The sequence below is a fragment of the Lontra canadensis genome, unplaced genomic scaffold (genome assembly GCF_010015895.1).
Source record: "Lontra canadensis isolate GAN:19392208 unplaced genomic scaffold, GSC_riverotter_1.0 scaffold4, whole genome shotgun sequence".
Taxonomy (NCBI): domain Eukaryota; kingdom Metazoa; phylum Chordata; class Mammalia; order Carnivora; family Mustelidae; genus Lontra; species Lontra canadensis.
This window is the reverse complement of record NW_022630998.1, coordinates 6,751,233-6,773,143: the sequence shown is the minus strand read 5'-3', so window position 1 is coordinate 6,773,143 and position 21,911 is coordinate 6,751,233. Positions and strand designations below refer to the sequence as shown.

General features: G+C 36.5%; 1 protein-coding gene across 4 annotated transcripts in view; it reads right to left on the bottom strand.

The window, feature by feature from the left end:
* Positions 1 to 3,402: 3,402 nt before the first annotated feature.
* The window catches only part of TMEM232 (transmembrane protein 232), a 271,759-nt gene continuing 253,250 nt past the window's right edge, over positions 3,403 to 21,911 (bottom strand). For 3 of the 4 annotated variants that reach the window (XM_032845118.1, XM_032845132.1, XM_032845140.1), the window contains 2 exons: positions 6,043 to 6,136; positions 3,403 to 4,157 (listed from right to left, as the gene is read on the bottom strand). In XM_032845118.1, coding sequence (XP_032701009.1) covers positions 3,966 to 4,157; positions 6,043 to 6,136 — 286 coding nt within the window. In that variant the 3' untranslated portion in view covers positions 3,403 to 3,965. The remainder of the gene's footprint in view (positions 4,158 to 6,042; positions 6,137 to 21,911) is intronic. The other variant, XM_032845126.1, reaches the window with a different exon arrangement.

Genomic DNA, 21,911 nt, shown 5'->3' with positions numbered 1-21,911 from the left:
CACTGTTGGTGTAACACAAGTTGGGACAGCCACTTTAGAAAACAGTATGAAGGTTCCTCAAGACATTAAAAATAGAGCTACCCTATGACCCAGCAATTGCACTACTAGGGATTTACCCCAATGATACAGAGGTAATGAACAGAAGGGCCAAATGCACCCCAATGTTCATAGCAGCAATGTCCACAATAGCCAAATTTTGGAAGGAGCAGAGATGCCCTTCAACAGAGGAATGGATAAAGAAGTTGTGGTCCATATATATGCTGGAATATTACTCGGCTGTCAGAAAGGATGAATACCCAACTTTTGCATCGATATGGATGGAATTGGAGGGGATTATGCTAAGTGAACTAAATCAAGCAGAGAAAGACAATTATCCTATGGTTTCATGTATATGTAGAACATATGGAATAGCATGGAGGACATTAGGACAAGGAAAGGAAAAATGAAGTGAGGGAAATCAGAGTGGGAGATGAACCATAAGAGACTATGGGCTCTAGGAAACACCCTGAGGGTTTCAGAGGGGAAGAGAGTGGGGGAATGAGTTGGCCCAGTGATAGGTATTAAGGAGGGCATGTATTACTATGAACACTGGTGTTATACACAAACAATGAATCATGGAACACTATACCAAAAATGAATGAAGTACTATATAGTGGCTAACATAATAATAATAAAAAGTAGATGTTAGAATATATACAGATAAGAAAAAAGTTTCACTCATGGTTCTGAAATGCTTAACCTCTACCATGTGCATTAATTCATAAGGAAAAAAAAAAAAAAACCCGCCTTTTCCAGTATAGAATAGGCTTGGGAAATTTCACTAGAAAGTGAGATACCACAAAGATCTTCCAACTAAAAAGTGCTTTGGAAATGCATTTGTTTTTGTTTACTCTTGGCTTTCCAAAGAAGCAGGAATAAAAAAATAACAAGGCACTAGGTATTATGTAAATAGGTCCCTTAGCTAGAATGATCGGAGGAAAAAGTGAGCTTGAATAACATTAGAGCGAAATTATCCTTGAAATCTATGTCACTATGAAAAATGCATGTAGCTCCAAAGTCACCAAATCAACAAATTTGCAAAACTATATAAATATGTGAATTTATGTTATAGAAGATGATAATTTAAAATGAGTTTTGCTCTAAATTTCCAAACACATCCTATATGTCAGAGAAAAATACCTAGAATTAGTACAAGGAGACTTACAAATACTTGAGGTCTTAAGTGGCCAGCCTACGGCTGTGAAGTACAGTGTGGGAGGAATTTATTATAGGCATGTCTTTTCTATACAGGCATTGGCAGAGCAGGTTTTCATGGCTTCCTGCCTTCACTTGTGTTTAGCCCACAGGAAAGGTGAGAAATATCACCAGTTAATGACATATACAACAAATAGGGGCCCTCTTGTTCGTATTTCCACTTCAGCAATGGAGACATGAGGAGGAATGAAGTGGCATCATGAGACCTATGGTAATTTTATGTGGGAGTCACCCGCTGACCAAAAGTAAGAGCTTCATGTGTAAACAGCTGGACAAAATTTGAAAGAAACCTGAAAAACAATCACCAATAAGTTAAATTTGGAATTTGGAAGTCAAGGTTAGTGAAACTATAGGCCAGTCATTCCCAACCAGGAGCAGTTTTATTCCCAGAGGTACTTTTGGTAGTCTGAACTGGTGGGGTTGGGGAGGGGGGAAGGCAAGGGGTATGACTTACATCTTGCACATTCCTGTTTTCCTGATTAGCTTCTGACTGGTGCCACTCTTTACACAATGGTACCCATTTTATAAGTGAGTAAACTGAAGCTGCAGTAGTTTCAGTGACATACCCAATGTTTCGTGGGTACCAGAGAGCATAGTTAGAATGTGAACCCAGATCTATAAGCCCCAGCCTTTTCTAATAGTCCAAGTATAGGAGGAAGACCAAGAGAGATGTGTGTTGTCAGACTGTAAGAATTTTAAAGATTAAGAATAAAGAATTTTATAAAATAATTTAAGAATAAAGGTATAAACATTCTGACTAATCATCTCTTTCTCCTGATGTATGTGTGTATACACACATTGTTTTTTCTTTGCTCCCTTAGAAATCTCTACTACTATGATAGAAAAAGAATTACTTTTTTAAAGGCATGAATCCATAAGGAGAAAATAGGATGATACATTGGAAATACTAGGGAAAATGTGGAAGTTGGAAAGCAGGTGAACAAGTGGGAACAGGCTAAGCAGAACAGAAAATTAATAAATAAACCTAAGTCTGCCCCCAGAACACCAGAATATTACAGAAACTGGAAGAACCAGGCTTGTTTGAAAGTGGTTCTGAAACAGCAGAACTTGCTGACATTCTTGTAAGTCTTGAGATGTCCAGAGACCCTTCCCCGCAACTCACAGCCCAGTGGTTCCCCCTTTCACAACCTGTCAGAAAGGTTATGACTTACAAGGGCAGTCTGGTAAGGCTGCTATCGCTGCGGGACTTAAGGAGAAAGGGCTTTGAATGGAAGGATGATAGAAAATGGAGACATCTGTGGGTAGGAGCGAGTAATAAGGAGCTCCTTCAAAGGAGAGAGTAAATAGCTGACAAAGCAAGATTTTCAAAGTGATGAAACTCAGGGAAAGGAGACCGGCTGGCCTTCCGTAGGAGAGATTTCTTTTCGTATACGAAGAAAGCACAGATTAATGAAGGTATTTGTAAAGGTACATTGGAAGATATTATTTCTGAGAACTAAATCTCTGTAAAAGGAAACAAGGATGACACAAAATATTTGGGAAGAGCCACATAGATTTGAAACAGCCTTATAGAGAATCATCATAAAAAGACCCTTCCTCGAACCTCTCATTTTTCTATTACATATTATTGTTATCTTAAAGAATGATACTGTATATTCTCATAATATGGGTCACAAATCAACCCCAAATTATGTGATTTTTTTTTAAATTAATTGCCAGTATTTTAAAATTTAACAGCTTTTATTTTAAAAAAACAATCCTATTTAAGAGCTCCTTCTTGGAAGATTGTATGATGCTATAATACTGGACACACCTTGATAAGTATAGCCAAGTGCTGGGAACTTTTTTTAGATGGGGAAGGTATTCCATAGCTCATTTTGCTGAGTTCTGTTACCTTCCTAACCTGGTAGTCATTTGAGTTTAACATCCCTAATAATGTAACTGTCTCTTGAGTATCAAGAAATAGAGGTGTGGTTATTATCTGTGATTTTCAGAAAGAGGTGTAAGCCATCATGGGAACCCCAACCCAACCTATAGATTGAGAGTTTCAGAGGAAGTGAAGTGCCTTTTAAAAATCACTCGTAATTGGCTGACTCCCCCTGGTAAGTGTTCCTATTACCTTCTAGGACCACCCAGATCCACCCTCATAAACTCATCTGGCAAGGTAAAACCACTGTCACTCAGGGGTCTCCTTTGGTATCCACCAAAGTCCAAATCATCCTGAGATGAATGGCCTGCTTAGATTTATTTATCTACTGTACTTCACTGAATTCAAGTTTCTGACCTAGAGCTGGATGCGGCATTGACTATGAAATACAAATCCAACCAGGAGCCTTACTTCTTTTATTTGTAATAATAGTTAACATAGGAGTATCAGTTGGTGCTCATTCTATTTTCAAGGAATAATTCTTAAGTGTGACTCATTAATAATTTACAATCCATTTCCATCTAATGGTCCACTGAAAATCAATACTCTGAGAATCATTAAAGATGCTGTATGATCAAAAGAAAAAAGTCAATTAGGAAGAGCTCTAGACATACTCTTGAAAATGTTTAACTAGTAAAATCACTTCACTCAAATGTGATTAAGAGCTGCTAATTTAGGACAAAGATAAAACTATTAAAGAGTCTGCACCAGGATAACAACTCTGAAGAAATGGCTTCTAGTTAATTAGAAGAAGTTTTTCCTAACATCTAGCTATCTTGCTCTCTTTCATGCAATTTCTGGCATATGGACTTCAATTTTGGGGTTATGTTATTTCTAATGAAATTACTTCAGTCCTAGGAGGAAGCTCATAGGGTTTGGTTTGCTTGTGTAGTTTCTCTTCTCTTCTCTTCATAATTTCTCTGAAGTGATTTTTTTCCTTTAACTCTTTGTCTTTACGTTCTTGGGCCTCACATATTGCATCTTCTTTCTGTCGAATCTTCAGCTCTTTCTGCCACTGTCACAGAGAGAAAGTGTCATTGACATATGATTTTCCATGAAAAAAGAATAAATATATCAATTTATCTTTTCAAAATGCAGATTCCATATCCAATTATCTTCTCAGTTTTTCTCACAGATATTCTTGAGGAATTTAAACCCAAAAATAACTGGAAAAATATACAAGCCCTCTATTAGAAATTATGTAAGTCTCACTCCCTACCCCACAAAACAAAAGAAACCGGATTCGCTCTTAAAGTTTTTAATAATAATAAACCATTAAAAAGAAGAGACAATAGGGTTTACATTTTTATATTACAAAGGAATTTCACTTCTTAATATTGATATTTACATGATAGCATGGAATCATAAAATGAAAAATCAAGCCAAAGCAAAACAAAAAGAAAAAACAAATTAAGGTGAAAGGCAAAATTGTGATTACATATGGGATAGAAAATGAAATTGATGGGCAGACAAATGCTGATTCTGCAACAGACAAATACAAAGACTTCTAAGGGATTCATCTCCATGAAACATGTTAACTATTGACAATAACAGCATTATGTGGAGGCAAAAGTTGTAGGATTCAGTAGTTGGAAATAAGGACTGCAAACCAACCAAACATCATCATCATGAGGACCCTACTTCCCTTCTACTATCTTTAATCAAGGAAGTGGTGAAAGAGGTGGTAATCTGTCTTCAAGCTGGGTAAAAAAGTTCAGGACAGAAAGACCCTTAGCATGAAATGTTGGAAATTGCAAAAGGTACTTCATACCTTTGCTTATTTATTTTGTTACCCTCAGTCCATCCATACTCACAGGCAACCAGACTATGCTTAATGACCTACCAGTTAACTTACAAATTACTATATACTAGTGCTGGATTATAACTATTATTTGGGGTGTATAGATACTAATAAGCAGGACTAAGCCACAGAATTTACAACAAATCTCTCAGCCTTCCAAAGGCAGTAAGGTTTTTTTTTAAACATACTCAGAATAAATATTAAACAAAAAGTTTAATAAAATCATATTCACTTTTCTTATTCCCAGTTAAATTTTAAATACAAAGTTACCTTGATAACTATGTAGCCATCTGTGACATAATTTTTGTCATAAAACTAAATACTACTACTGTTTGACAAAACTACTGATCTTACGTTGTAGCATAAAAGTGGTGGTTGGTGTAATAATGACAGTATCTATAAACAAAAACAACTAAACTACCTTATATGAGAGATTTCAGTGTACTTCATGACCTTGATCTTTACATTGTGAAAAATCAACAGACTAATTCTTAAGAATTTAAACACATTCTATATGCTATTTAGACCATACTGTATTATAAGAAAAACAGAAAATACTTTTTCTCCTATTCCAACTCTACTCCTAAAAAGAAGCAGTTATAAAATGATTTCCTAAGAAATCATCATCTAAATATAGCCCAGTGAATTAAAGTGTCATAAGTGAATAATCTTCTATGGTCACTGCTTGTTTAAGTCATATCAAGAATAAAGTGATTAAAGTCCATCTTATATTTCAAGGGTAAAGAATGGTCATCAAAAATTGAGTCAAAAGATTTTTGTTCTGTTACAAAAACTACACTGTTTAAAAGACATCAGTGTTCAATATCAGATCTTTGTCCCAAGAAATCAGTACTAATTCAGGAAACAGGATGGAGCTAGTATTTCGCAAATGACAGAAAGCCAAATTTTCTGTAACCCAATAAAGGCAGTACAGTATATAGATAGCACAGTAAGATATAATTAAGTTTGGCAAAGCCCAATCATGGCCTTATTTTTAAGTTCCACGTGTTAATGTCTCAGTCTCAGAACTATACTTTCTAATTCAAAGTTCCTTTAAAGAACAAAGCTTTTGTTGCTAATTTAAGGAATTCAGTCTTACATGATGGTCAATGATTCTTGCCAACTCTTCATCAGCCCTGGTGAAGAAATCCGGGTAAGAAAACAGGGGAAGTTCTGATACAAAAGGATGTTCCCTTCAAAAGAGCACAAGAAGAAATCCAATATTAGGTATAGATACTCCTTCTCCAAGAAATGTATGGGTTTGGAAGTCATTTCATACTAAGCATTTTGATTCTACCTTGTTAACATTAAGTACTTCAGTTATTCTGTTCTTTGTAGAAAATTATATATAGCTTTTAGTTTCTATAAGCCATTTTGGGATACCTAAACTGACATTTTGAAGGGTAGGGAATACATATATATAGTATAAGAACTAGAAAATAATAAAAAAAGTAATTTTCTTCTAGGAGGTATAAATACTACAGATGTTCAATAACAGGAGATGTTAGGATATGAAGGGTTAAAGGAAGCCTGAAATAATTTGACTCATGGGGAGATGAAAGTAACCATAGTCACACACAACTTTGTGACTGTGGATGTTCTGGTGAAAGTCTAAGCCTAAGAATTTGATCTAAGATATACTTTAAAAAAAAAAAAAGTTTGATTTCAGTACTTCCCCAAGGTCTTTTCAGTGCTAAGGGTGAAACTACGGCAGACAGTTTAGCAACAGTTCAAAAGGAGTGTTGGCAGTACAAATCTAGGCCCTAAAGTAGTGGAGATTTACTGCTAAACTGTCCACTTACTAGGTATATTATGTTAAAGTTATTATGAAGAAATGATTGTGAGTCTAGAAATATGTAAAGCAACAAAATGATGGTAGAAAATGTGGTTTTAAAGGAAAGTAAGTAGGTGTAAAGGAAAAACTCTCAGGCAAGAGGCTAAGAAGAGACATAGCTCATGAAAATTTCCCATATTCAAAAGTCTGATTACTTTTTAAGACTGCAGTGTTGGACACGTTTTTTTTTGTTGTTGTTTTTGTTTTTGTTTTTGTTTTTCGCAATTTGCTGCCTATACCATTTTTAGCAAACTTTATATTTTTGACATCCCATGCTTCCCACATATCACTAGGTTCTCTTGCATTATACTTCTCAAATCTTACCATTTATCTTCATCTCTACCATCATTTCCCTACTCTAAGCCATCATCTTTCATCTGGACAAATACTTCCTTTTAGGAATCCCTAACATCCATTACGCCTCACCCTTTTAGTTCTTGTCTGTATATAGTAGCCAGAGGTTTTGTTGTTGTTGTTTTTCAAAATACAAATGGTATCATGTCAATCCCCTACTTTGAACTGTTCACTAACTCTCAATTAACTTTAGAATTAAGATCCATTTGTTGTTAAAGAAGTCTGAAGTAGACTGCGCCATTGGTAAAGTGACTTTGCTTGTTTTACTCCAGACTCACTCCTCTCTCTTCTTGGCCTAGGTTTGTGCATCCCTAGCAATGGGCTTTTTTATAGTTGCTGCAGTGTGCCTTGCTTCACCCTGCTATTGTTCGTTTGCATGTGCTGTCATCCTTTCTTCAGTGCCCATATCCCCCAACTCTCTCTGCCACAGGTCTGGCTAATGCATACTTATCCTTCTGCTCTCTGTTCAGGCCACTACCATAGTTCTCAATCTACCATGGGCCTTTCCTTCATCACACTTACCTCAGTTGTAATTATATATTCATATGTGCATCTGTGGGAGTTCTGTTTTTCTTACTTGCATATGAGCTACATGAATGTGGGAACTTTCATTTGTTTGGTTACCATTGGTATTCCCAGTGCCCAGCACAGTGCTACTAAACACTCAATGAATGTTTGTATGTTTGCTGAATTATTGGATAAATTAGTCTGAAATGATTTCATCCCCTTTACACTCCAGACAATCAGCAGGAGTCTACCAGATAGCACTTTCTTGTCAGTGGAACAGTGCCTAGGACAAGAGGATGGCAGTCTCAGGAGACAAGTCACAGAATGAAGCTAATAGCAGGAGTTCAAAAGGAAAACAACGCAAGTGGTAGGTAGCAGGGAACATATATGGGCCCCTCTCCCAACTCCTGAGATTTGGAAGCACTGTGGGGCAGAAGAGTAATGGGCTTTCCACTGCATGTACAATAGGGACCTGTGCCATTATATTAAAAAATTGAAGGAAAATACAATCCTAGAATGCTGGGAAATTGGGGGACAACTGGGAGCTGATATTTGGGCTAATTATATTCATTTAATAAAATTTTGGGTACTTCTAACATTCAAAGAATTGTGCTAAATGCTACAAAAAAAATACATAAGGGGTGCCTGTGTGGCTCAGTTGGTTAAGCGGCTGCCTTCAGCTCAGATCATGATTACCGGGTCGTGGGATCAAGCCCTGCATCAGGTTCCCTGCTCAGTGTGAAGTCTGCTTCTCCCTCTTCTCCTCCTCCTGCCTGTGCGTTCTTTCTCTCTCTCTCTCTCTCTTTCTCTCTCTCTATCTAAAAAAAAAAAAAAAAAAGAAAATCCTAAAGAAAAAAGATAAATAAGACAGAACTTTTAAATTACTTATAGGTTAAAAGTATTCACACGATTTGCCTCAATTCTTTCCTGAATTAATAAAAGTCGAAAGAAATGCATCACAATATAAATAATATTAGAAAACCTTTAAAAGGGAAGATTAAATGGATATGCTTGTGCATCTGATTTTTGTTATCTCTGTTGAATGTACTAAAAAAGAAAAATGCATAGTTATTAGAAGGCAACATGAAACAAACATTCAATGATATAAACTGAAAAATACAGTAAAATCATTAAGCATGTGGGCTCTGCAGTCCGATCTCAAAGCAAATTTTCTTTCTGCCACTTAGTACTATTTAATCCCTCTGTTCCTCAATGTCTCCATTTTTAATATAAAAAATAATAGTACTTGCCTTGTTTTGGTGAGGTTTAGAAAGGAAAATGCATAAAGCTTGTTTGGTGGAACAAATACTAAATAAGTTTGAGCTGTATCATTCTTATCATCAGCATTATTAAAAGAATGTAAAGGAGGAAGCCATGGCTTTTGGCTGGTACTTAATAAGGAGGAAAAATGAGAGCAAATTAAAAAAAGGAATAGAGTATAAAACAATTAAGTCATTAATGAGATGTACAATTTTGATGTTTGGAGTTAAATGGGGACTGGAAAGAAACCTGTCAGAAAGCTGTTATATAACAATCGTAGGTTTGCCATAACAAATTACCACAACTGATAGGCTTAAAAAAATCCATTCTCTCACAGTCCTTGAATCCAAAAGACCTAAATCAAGGTATTGGCAGGGTTGGTTCCTCTGGAGGCTCTGGGGAAAAAATATTCCATGCCTCCCTTAGCCTCTGATGGCTGTCAGAAATCCTTAGTATTCCTTGGATTATGCACACAACACACTCATATTTCTCTGTCTTCACATGGCCTTCTCCTTCTGTGTCTCTGTATGTCTTTTCTGTCTTTCTCTTATAAGAACACAAGGAGACACTGTCATTGGATTTAAGGCCCACATGAGAAAGAGAGCCTTAACTTTCCCCTAAGCTTGACCAGACCTTAGACAGGCTTCTTCCTGACCCTAGGCCCCTGGCCATCCCTTTAAAATGCAATCAGTCAAGACATATAGTGCCCCTATCTTCTAGTCTTTGTGGTAGAGAGGGAGCCTAAGTTAGAAAGTGACAGAGAGCAAGCATAGATGACCTCATCGCATTGACTACCCTCTCCTCTAACATCCTCTGGTACTTTTCCACAACCTCAACTTAGCACTTGAAAATCCTCCTGTCTTTTGTTTCATGGGAGTTGAATTCAATCTCTCTCCTCTATTCCAAGACTTGAATAAAATCTTCTTTAATTTCTGGTGTAATTTTTCTTTCACACGTGATTTCAAGATGACATTTTTATTATTAAGTTTTTATTTAAATTCTAGTTAGTTAACATGGTTTCAGGAATAGAATTTAGTGATACATCACTAATATACAACACCCATTGCTTACCATAAGAAGTGCCCTCCTTAAAACCCATCATCCATTTAGCCCAACCCCACCTCCCCTCCATCAACCCTAAAACAGTCTCTTATGATTTGCTTCCCTCTCTTTTTTTCCCCTACATTCTTCTGTTTTGTTTCTTAAATTCCACATATGAGTGAAATCATATGATACTTGTCTTTCTCTGATTGTCTTATTTCACTTAGCATAATACATTCCAGCTCCATACAAGTCCTTCCAAATAGTAAGAGTTCATTGTTTTTGATAGCTGAGTAATATTCCATTTTATATATATGCATACACAGAGAGACAAAACACATCTTCTTTATACATTCATCAGTTGATGGACATTGGGCTCTTTATATAATGTGGCTATTGTTGACAATACTGCTATAAACATTGGGGTGCATGTGCCCCTTCAAATCAGTATTTTTTGTATTCCTTGTGTAAATACCTAGTAGTAAAATTGCTAGGTTGTAGGGTAGTTTTATTTTTAACTTTTTGAGGAACCTCCATACTATTTTCCAGAGTGCCTGCATCAGTTTACAGTTCCAGAAACAGTATAAGAGGGTTCCCATTTCTCCACATCCTCCCCAAGATGTGTTGTTTCCTATGTTGTTAATTTTAGCTGTTCTGAAAGGTGTGAGGTAGTAACTCATTGTGGTTTTGATTTGTATTTCCCTGATGGCTAGGGATGTTGAGCACTTCTCCATTTGTCTGTCTTCTTTCAAGAAATGTCTGTTCATGTCTTCTGCCCATTTATTGACTGGATTATTTGTTTTCTGGGTGTTGAGTTTGATAAGTTCTTTATAGATTCTGGATACTAACCCTTTATCAAATATGTCATTTGCAAATATCTTCTCCCATTCTTCAGGTTGCCTTTTAGTTTTGTTGACTATTTCCTTTGCTGTGCAGAAGCTTTTTATCTTGAAGTTCCAATAATTCATTTTTGCTTTTGTTTCCCTTGCCTTTAGAGATGTGTCTTAGCAAGAAGTTGGGATGGCCAATGTCACAGAGGTTGTTGCCTGTCATCCCCTCTAGGACTTTGATAGTTTCCTGTCTTAAATTTAGGTCTTTCATCCACTATGAATTTATTTTTGTGTATGGCACAAGAAAGTGGTACAGTTTCATTCTTCTGCATGTGGCTTTCCAGTTTTCCTAACAGCATTTGTTAAAAAGACTGTCTTTTTTCCACTGTATATTCTTAACTTTGTCAAAGATTAATTGAGCATATAGTTGTGGGTTCATTCCTGGACTTTCTGTTGGACTTTCTGTTGGACTTTCTCTTCCATTGATCTATGTGTCTGTTTTTATACCAGTTCCATACTATCTTGATCACCACAACTTTATAATATTGCTTAAAGTCCAGAATCATGATGCCTCCAGCTTTGCTTTTCTTTTTTAAGGTAGCTTTGGCTATTCAGAGTCTTTGTGATTCCATACAAATTTTAGGATTATTTTTTGTAGCTCTGAAAAATGCTGGTGGTATTTTGGTATGGGTTACATTGTATCTGTAGATTGCTTTGGGTAGTATAGATATTTTAATATTTGTTCTTCCAAGCCATTAGCATGGGATGTTTTTCCATTTCTTTGTATCATCCCCAAATTCTTTCATAAGTGTTCTATGGTTTTCAGAGTACAGATCTTTTCCCTCTTTGGTTAGGTTTATTCCTGGGTAGCCTATGGTTTTTGGTGCATTTGTAAATGGGATCAATTCTTTGATTTCTCTTTTTGTGGCTTCATTATTGGTGAAAAGAAATGCAACAGGTTTCTGTACATTGATTTTTTTTAATCCTACAACTTTGCCGAATTCATTTATCGGTTCTAGCAATTTTTAGTGGAGTCTTTCAGGTTTTTTACATACAGTATCATGTCATTTGCAAACAGTCAAAGTTTGACTTCTTCCTTACCATTTTGGATGACTTCTGTTCCTTTTCTGATTGCTTAGGCTAGGACTTCTAATACTATGGTAAATAATTGTGGTGAGAATGGACGGATGTCCCTATCTTGTTCCTGACCATAGAAGAAAAATTCTGTTTTTCCCCCATTGAGGATGATATGTGGCCTTTATGACATTGAGGTATGTTCCCTCCATTCCTACTTTGTTGAGAATTTTGATCAAGAATGTATTCTGTACTTGATCAAATGCTTTTTATTCATCTATTGAGAGGATTATGTGGACTTATCCTTTATTAATGTAGTGTATCACATTGATCTATTTGCAAATATTAAACTAGACTTGCAGCCCAGAAATAAGTCCCACTTGACCATGGTGAATAATTCTTTTAATGTACTGCAGGATTCAATTTGCTGGTATTTTGTTGAGAATTTTTGCATCCATGTTCATCAAGGATAATGGCCTAGAATTCTTTTTGGTGGGGTCTTTGGTTTTGGAATCAACGTAGTGCTGGCCTCTTAGAATGAGTTTGGAAGTTTTCCTTCCACTTATATTTTTATATATTTCTTTAATTTTTATTTAAACTCTAATTAGTTAACATTCAGTGCATTATTTTTTTCAGGGGTAGAGTTCAGTGATTCATCACTTACATACAACACCCAGTGTTCAATATGACAAGTGCCCTCCTTTCTATTTTTTCGATCCCATCATTTCTATTTTTTGGATCAGTTTGAGAAAAATAGGAATGAACTCTTTTTTTTAAGATTTTATTTATTTATTTGACAGAGAGCGAGCGAGAAAGCACCAGCAGGCAGAGCAGCAGGCAGAGGGAGAAGCAGGCTCTCCACTGAGCAGGGAGCCCAATGCGGGGCTCAATCCCAGGATGCTGGGATCATGATCTGAGCCAAAGGCAGCCACTTAACTGACTGAGCCACCCAGGCACCCCTGAACTTTTCTTAAATATTTGGTAGAATTCCCCTAGGAAGCCACTTGGCCCTGGACATTGTTTGTTAAGAGATTTTTGATTACTGATTTGTTGTCTTTGCTGGTTATAGGACTGAAATTTTCTATTTCTTCCTATTTTAGTTCTGGTAGTTCATATGTTTCTAGAAATTCATCCATTTCTTCTAGATTGCCCCATTTGTTGCTATATGATTCTTCATAATACTCTCATAATTGCTTACTTATATTTCTGTGGTGTTGGTTGTGATCTTTCCTCTTTCATTTGTGATTTTATTTATTTGGATCCTTTCTCTTTTATTTTTGATAAATCTGACTAAAGGGTTATCAGTTTTGTTAAGTCTTTCAAAGAACCAGCTCCTAGTTTTATTCATCTTTTCTACTGTTTTTGTTTATTTCTATATCATTTATTTTTGCTTTAATCCTCAATATTTCCCTTCTGCTGGCTTTAGACTTTATTTGCTTTCCCTTCTCTAGTGTCTGTAGGTATAAGGTTAGGTTGTGTATTTGAGACTTTTCTTGCTTGAAGTAATCCTGTATTACAATGTACTTCTCTCTTATGACTGCTTTTGTTGCATCCCAAAGGTTCTCGACCATTGTGTTTTCATTTTCATTTGTTTCTGTGTATTTTCTTCTTTCTTCTTTAATTTCCTGGTTGACCCATTCATTCTTTAGTAGCATGGTCTTTAACCTCCCTGTACTTTTGGTCTTTCCAAATTTTTCTTTTGGTTAACTTCAAGTTTCATGGTGTTGTGGTCTGAAAATATACTTGGGTATGATCTCAATCTTTTTGTACTGTTGAGGCCTGATTTGTGACCCAGTATGTGATCTGTTCTGGAGACTGTTCCATGTATACTCAAATATGTACTCTGCTGCTTTAGGATGAAATGATTTAAATTCTGTCCAGGCATATTACTTAAATCTGTTTTGAGTAGATCCCTGGCTGTGATCTCTTATTTTTTCTTTTGGGATGAATTCCTCCATCTTGGCATTTTGTCTGGGTTTCTGTCTTCTGTGGGTTAGGAAAGCCTCTTATGTTTCTTGCTCCTGTTAAGTCCATCTGGTCCAATGTGTCATTCAGAGCCATGGTTTCCTTGTTGATCTTCTGCATAGATGATCTGTCCGTTGTTGTAAGTGGGGTGTTAAAGTCCCTACTGTTATTGTATTGTTATTGATGAGTTTCTTTATGTTTGTTATTAATTGATTTCTATATTTGGGTATTTCTGAGTTGGGGCATACATATTTACAATTGTTACATCTTCTTGTTGGATAGACCCCCTTATTATAATATAGTTCCTTTCTTCATCTCTAGTGACAGTCTTTGATTTAAAATCTAGTTATCTGATAGAAGCATGGCTACTCCAGCTTTCTTTTGATGTTCATTACCATGGCAAATAGTTCTCCACCCCCTCATTTTCAATTTCAATTTAGGTCAAAATGAGTCTCTTGTAGGCAGCAAATAGATGGGTCTTGTTTTTTCAATCCATTCTGATACCCCACATCTTTTAATTGGAGCATTTAGTCCATTTACGTTCAGAGTGATTATTGATGGATATCAATTAGTGCCATTGCATTACCTGTTAAGTCACTGTTCCTGGATATTTTCTCTGTTCCTTTCTGGTCTTTCTTGCTTTTAGTCTTTCTTTCCATTTGAAGAGTCCCCTTTACTATTCCTTGAAGGGCTGGTTTAGAAGCCACGAACTTCTTTATTTTTTGTTTGTCTGGGAACCTCTTTATCTCTCCTTCTATTCTGAAGGACAGCCTTGCTGGATAAAGTCTTCTTGGCTGCATATTTTTCCCATTCAGCTCGTGGAATATATCCTGCCAGTCTCTTCTGGCCTGCCCAGTTTCCGTGTGGAGAGATATGCTGCTAACTTTGTTTGTCTTCCCTGTAGAATAGGGATTTCTTTTCCCTTGCTGCTTTCAGGATTCTTTCCTTATCTCTGTATTTTGAAAAATTTACTGTGACAATGTATCTTGGTGTTGGCTTGCTTTTGTTGATTTTGGTGGGAGTTCACTGGATTTGGACATCCATTTTCTTCCCCAAATTAGGGGTTTTAGCTATAAATTGCTCAAATAAACTGCCCCTTTTCTATCTCTTCTTCTGGTACCCCTATGATATGTTTTTATGTCTTATGGAGTCACTGAGTTCCCTAAGTCTACAGTCATGATCCAATATTTTTCTTTCCCTCTTCTTTTCAGCTTCACTATTTTCCATAATTTTATCTTCTATATCACTTATTCATTCCTGTGCCTCTTCCATCCTTGTGATCATTACATCTAGTCAGTTTTTCATCTTGGTTATAGCATTTTTTAAAAAAATTTCAGCCTGACTAGTTTTGAGATCTTCTATCTCTGTGGTAAGAGACTCCTTGGTGTCTTCTTGGCTTCTCTCAAGCCCAGCTAGTATCCTTATGATTGCTGATTTAAATTCTGTCCAGGCATATTACTTAAATCTGTTTCGAGTAGATCCCTGGCTGTGACCTCTTCTTTTTTCTTTTGGGATGAATTCCTCCATCTTGACATTTTGTCTGGGTCTCTGTCTTCTGTGGGTTAGGAAAGCCTCTTATGTTTCTTGCTCCTGAGAGAAATGGCTATAAAAACAAGAGGTCATATGCTATGCAAGGCCTGGGGCTTCAGGAAGTGTTTCTGGTATATGCTGTTCACTCTGCTCTTGTGCTTTGGCTGTTCCTTTCCTCAGGCTGGTCCTGTGCAGTTTCTCCTTCTCTACAGGGGTGAGTGTTTGGACCTTTTCCACTGTATGGTGAGTTTTAATTAGGTGTCTGCTTGTTAAAAGAGACTAGATCCTATTTTCCCCCTAAGGCTGGAACTTTGCAGCTGTCTATGGTCAATAGACTTGTTTGTGTGCTGCTGGGGGCAGAGGAGGTGGTGCTGGTGTTCTGGGGGAGGGGCCCACTGTTGCTCTTACTTTAGGCACTCTTTCCCTAGTGAAAAAGTACCTGCAGGGTGCAGGAGGTGGGGCTTGTTGTAAGTGGTTCAAGCCTCTACTCTGAGCACTGTGCCTCTCAGTGAAGTTGCCTGTGCTGATGGGCAGGAGTAAAAATAGCCCTCTTGTCCACAGCAAATTTGGGCCTGCTGCTATTTAGGAAGACCTCACAGAAGAGTGAACAATCTTCCCTCTTTTGTCCCAGGCATCTCTCAAATCTCTGCCTTTACCCTGTATCTGATCTATCTACCCAGCTGGAAGCCCAGAGCTCCTGTGTTTTATCCAAGTGGGTTGGCTGGGTTTCAAAACTTCAAATTTTAGGGTCCTCACGTGGCATGGACCTGTACTGATCCTCTGGCAGAGGGTCTTGCCTGGCTGTCACTTGTTCTGTTTTCTCCTAGAAGGGCAATCTAATGAATGTGCAGGGAACTGGAGTTTATGTTAAGGTGCAGCAAAAAAACTGACTTCCAGGTTAGCTGCCCTTAGCAGCTGCCTGTGCTCCTAAGCTAATGAATGGGCAGCTAAATGGTGCCTGCTTGTTCTTTTGTCCCCATAGAGGCAGTGCAACCTCTCCAAAATGCACTCCAAGAAGGGTAACTTTGTCTCCCAGTACAACCCAGGAGGTCCCCACTGTGTTTGCTCTGGAGCCTCTGCTCTCCTTCTCTATAGGAGCACCACTACACTTTCCAGGAACCATCTAGGTGATAGCAGGGACTTCTAAAACTTGAGACACTGAGTTCCACTTCTTATAAAAACTTGTGACTTCTTATAAAAACTCCTTGTCCCAGTCAGTGGTTTTGGAGAAGTGTTTCTTCTGTGCAGTGCCCTGTGCTTTGTTCTCACTTGTTCACTCACTCACTCTCTTCCTCTCCCTCTTCTTCTCCCCTCTCCTTAATCAGGGCTTCTTCCCCTGCACAACCCCGTGATTCTTTTCACTTCCAAATCACTTCTCTGTACCTCCTAACTTCCACAATGTGGCCTCTTTTCTCCCTCAAGCTGTGCAGTTAGTTCTCTCAGCCCTTAGGTTGATTTCCTGGGTGTTCAGAATGATTTTAAATTGATCTAGCTGTGTTTGGAGGATGAGGCAAGCATAGGGTCCTCCTATTACTCTGCCACCTTAACTCCTCCTCAAGATGATCTCATCTTGAGATCTTTACCTTAGGTACCCAACGAAAATCACACTGACAAGTATGGGGGCTTTGAACTTGGACAAATCTTTTGGAGGATACAGTTCAACCCATTACAGGTGACAAAGCAAGAACAAAGCCAGGGATGAAGAAAACAAAGGACTCATACGAGAAGTACATAGACTCAGAAGGATAGAATCTAGAATACATCTAAGAGAAGAGTTTGTGACTCATTTATTCACTCATCCACTCATTTATTTAACATTTACTGCAAGAGGGATGTTATTATAAGGACTGGGGAAAAATCATTTTTTAAAAAATTTGCATACAGTGTTCTAGAAATTCAGTGTTCATATGGGATGTAGACAGGCAAACAGATAGCTACAGTACATTGAAAAAAAAGCTGCTGTAAAATAGTAAAGTAGGCTTATATGGACTACAGAAGTGGGAGATGATGTCACTTAATATAGTCTGAGAGTAAGAGAAAGTTTCCTGCATGAGTTTTGCATGGTTGTCCCAATAGGATGATTCTATACTTAAGAAAAGACATTTAGGACATGTTCTGTTTCTTTAATATGTCAAGGATGAGAAAGGTACAACAATATTTAGTAAACAAAAACACAAACAAACAAAAACAAGGGATAACATAGTTCCTTATACAGAGTTATGGTTTTTCAGGTTTCCAAGGTCTTCTGAGGATATACAGGTATGGAGTGAACATCCCATCACATAAGAGGTATTCCCCAGGAACATGTGGCATGACCAAATCTAAGGCCTCTTTATTCCTGAATTTCACACTCTGAGCTATGATTCAGCATTGAAGTATCAACTCAGTAGGTAAAATATTGCTTTTATCTCAGGCAGACTGAAATAACCTATGGCATTACCCAATGAGGAAAACATACTGTATTATTTAAACAACCCACAGAATTACAACCTTGTTTAGCAATTGAACAACTTGTGCCTTTATCCCACATTTATCTATTTGCAGAGAAATTGGGTGCCCAGACTCACTGGCTGGCATTTTTTCTAATAGACTTTGATTCATCATAGATTTATGATCCTCAAAAACACTGTGGGTATCACTTTTCACCAACTCCAAACTTGTTCCAATTATATACTTTTTTTCCCCCTTTGGGATGTTTAAATTTTCATTATTTTGCTACCAGAATACTCTCTCTGACAAACTTATTTCCTCAAAGACTTCCTCTGATCTACTGCAGTTTCTTCTTTTTATTTCAAGTTTATTGAGATATAGTTGACATATAACACTGTGTAAATTTAGGGTATACAACATAATTAAATACAGATATATATCTAGAAAATCACTACCACAAAATTAGTTTACACCTCAGTCATTTCACACAACTAACAGTTTTTGTATGTGATGAGAACATTTAAGATCTACTGTTAACATAGTTCAAATATATAGCACAGCATTGCTAACTATGTTAACAATGTTACCATGCTATATATTACATCTTCAGAACTTAGTCATCTTATAATTACAAATTTGTACCCTTTGCTCAACATCTTCTTATTTCTTCCTTATTCCTACCCCCAGCAAATAACAATCCACTCTCTATTTCTGTGAGTTCTGCTTTTTTAGATTCCACATATAAGTAAAATGATATAGTATTTGTCTTTCTCTGTTGGGCTTATTTCATATTTAACTTAACATAATGCCCTCAAGGTCAGACCTTGCTGTCACAAATGGCAGAATTTTCTTCTTCTTTTATGGCTGGATAATATTCTGCTATGTGTATATACCACATTTCTTTATTCATCTGTCAGTGGACACTTAGGTTGTTTCCATGTGTTGGCTACTGTAAACAGTGCTGCAGTGAATATGGGGGGTACAGATATCTTTTTGAGGTAATGATTTTGTTTCCTTTTGATATTTACCCAAAAGTGGGATTGCTGGATCACACTGAAGGTCTATTTTTAATTTCTGAGTAAACTCCATATTATTTTCCATAACAGCTGTATTCATTTTAAGTTCCCATCAAGAGTGCACAAGGATTTCATTTTCTCCAAATTCTCACCAACACTCCTCTTTTGTCTTTTTGATAACAGATGTTCTAACAAGTGTGGTTTCTTTGTGGTTTTGATATGCATTTCTCTGATGATTTGTGATGTTGAACACATTTTTTTTTTTTTTTACCTATTGGCCATTTGTAGGTCTTTGGAAAAAAAAATGTCTCTCGGGTCTTTTGCCCATTTTACAATTGGATTGATTTTTTGCTACTGAGTTATATAAATTCCTTATACATTTTATATATTAACTCCTTTTCATATAGATGGTTTAGAAATATTTCCTCCCATTCTGTAGGTCGCCTTTTCATATTTTGACTGTTTCTTTATCTGTGCAGAAGCTTTTTACTGTGATGTAGTCCCACTTCCTTATTTTTTTGTTCCCTGTGCTTTTCATGTCAGATGCAAAAAAAAAATGTTACCAAGACCAATGTCGAGGTGCTTTTTTCTTGTTTTCTTCTAGGACTTTTACAGTTTCAGTTCTTATGTGTAAGTCTTTAATCCATCTCTCTTTAATTTTTCTGAGTGGTATAAAAGGGGCATCTGATTACATTATTTTTCATATGAATATGAAAATTCTTGTCCTAGCACCAATTATTGAAGACACTCTTCTTTCCACTGAGTATTCTTGGCTGCCTTGTCAAATATTAGTTAGTTGTATATACCTGGGTTTATTTCTGGGCTTTTGAGTCTGCTTTATTGGTCTATATTTCTGTTTTTATGCCAGTACCATACCATTTTGATAATTATAACTTTGTAGTATAGCTTGAAACTGGAAAGCATAATGCCTCCAACTTTGCTCTCAGGATTGCTTTGCCTCATGGAGGTGTTTTGTGATTTCATACAAATTTTAGAGTTTTTTTCTCTATTTCTGTGAAAAATTTCATTGAAATTTTGAGAGTGATTACATTGAATCAATAGATTGCTTTGGATAGTATGGACATTTTTACAATGTTAAAATATTCTAATATTAAGCATGGAATATCTTCCCATTGTGTCATCTTCAGTTTCTTTCATCAGTGTCTTAAAGTTGTCAGTGTATAGAACTTTCACCTCTTTTATTAAATTTAGTCCTAAGTATTTTATTGTTTTTGATGCTTTTGTAAAAGGTGGTTTTTTACCTAGTTCATTGTCAGTGTACAGAAAAGCACTTGATTTTGTATGTTGATTTTGTATCCTGCAACTTTAATGAATTCATTTATTAGTTCTAATGGCTTTTCATGGATCCTTTTTTGTTTTCCTATATATAAAATCAAGTCTTATCTGCAAAACAAAGACAGTTTAAGTACTTTCTTTCTGACTTCAATACTTTATTTTTCAGTGTTCCAAAATTCATTGTTTATGCACCACACCCAGTGCTCCATGCAATACATACCTACCACCAGGCTCACCTAGCCCCCCACCTCTGTCCCCTCCAAAACCCTCAGTTTAATTCATTTTCTTGCTTATTTGCTCTGGCTAGGACTTCCAGTAGTATGCTTTTGCCATTGAGTACAATGTTAGCTGTGGGTTTGTCTTTTATGGGCTTTGTCATGATGTGGTATGTTCCTTCAACCCAATTGTTGAGTATTTTTATCATGAAAGTGAATTTTGTCAAATGTCTTCTTTGCATCTATTGAGATGATCGTATGATTTTTATCTTATTCTATTAATGTGTTTTATCACATTTATTGATTTACGCATGTTGAAACATCCCTGTGTCCCAGGAATAAATCACACTTGATCATGATGTATGGCCCTTTTAATGTGCTATTGAATTTGGTTTGCATCTATAGTCATTAGGATAAGTGACCAGTACTTTTCTTTTCTTCTTTCTTTTTTTTAAAGATTTTATTTATTTATTTGACAGATGGAGATCACAAGGAGACAGAGAGGCAGGCAGAGAGAGAGGAAGGGAAGAAGGCTCCCTGCTGAGGAGAGAGCCCGATACGGGGCTCGATCCCAGGAACCTGGAATCATGACCTGAGCTGAAGGCAGAGGCCTCAACCCACTGAGCCACCCAGGCGCCCCAGTACTTTTCTTTTCTTGTAGTATCCTTAACTGGCTTTTGTATTATGGTAATACTGGCATCATATAATCAGTTTAGGAGTCTTCTCTTCTTTTTAGTATTTTTGGAGAACCTTGAGAAGGATTAATGTTAATTCTTCTTCAAATGTTTGTTCTGGGATTTTCTTTGTTGAGAGGTTTTTTGTTTGTTTTGTTTTGTTTTTTGATTACTGATTCAATTATCTTACTTTTATTGTCTATTCATATCTTCTGTTTCTTCATGATTCATTCTTGCCAAGTTTTATAGTTCTAGGAATGTATCCATTTCTTCTAGTTTATCCAATTTTTTGCAATATCATTATTCATAGTAGTCTTTTATGATCCTTTGTATTTCTTTTCTTTCAAGATTTTATTTATTTATCTGAGAGAGGGAGAGAGAAAGAACACGAGTGAGATGAGGGGCAGAGGGTGAAGCAGTTTCCTGCTGAACAGGGAGCCAGATGTGGGGCTCAATCCCAGGACTCCAGGATCATGACCTGAGCCCAAGGCAGATGTTCAACTGACTGAGCAACCCAGGTGCCAATCATTTGTATTTCTGTAGTATCTTGTATAATGACATTTATTTATCTTATTTGTTTGAGTTTTTTCTCTTTTGGGGGAGAAGTCGAGATGAAGGCTTGTCATTTTTTTTTTTTAATCTTTTCAAAACAACAGATCTTGGCTTCATTAATCTCTTCTAGTGTTTCATGGTCTCTATTATTTCTACTCTAATCTGCTATTTCTTTACTTCTGCTAACTTTAGGCTTATTTTATTCTTTAGCTAATTCCTTGAAATATTAGGGTAGGTCATTTGAGATCTTTTTTTCTTAAGATAGATGTTTATCACTATAAACTTCCCTCAGAAGTGCTTTTGCTGTCTACCATAAATTTACTATGTTTTTTTTTATTTTCATTTGTTTAAAGGTATTTTTTTATTTCATATTTGATTTCTTCTATGCTC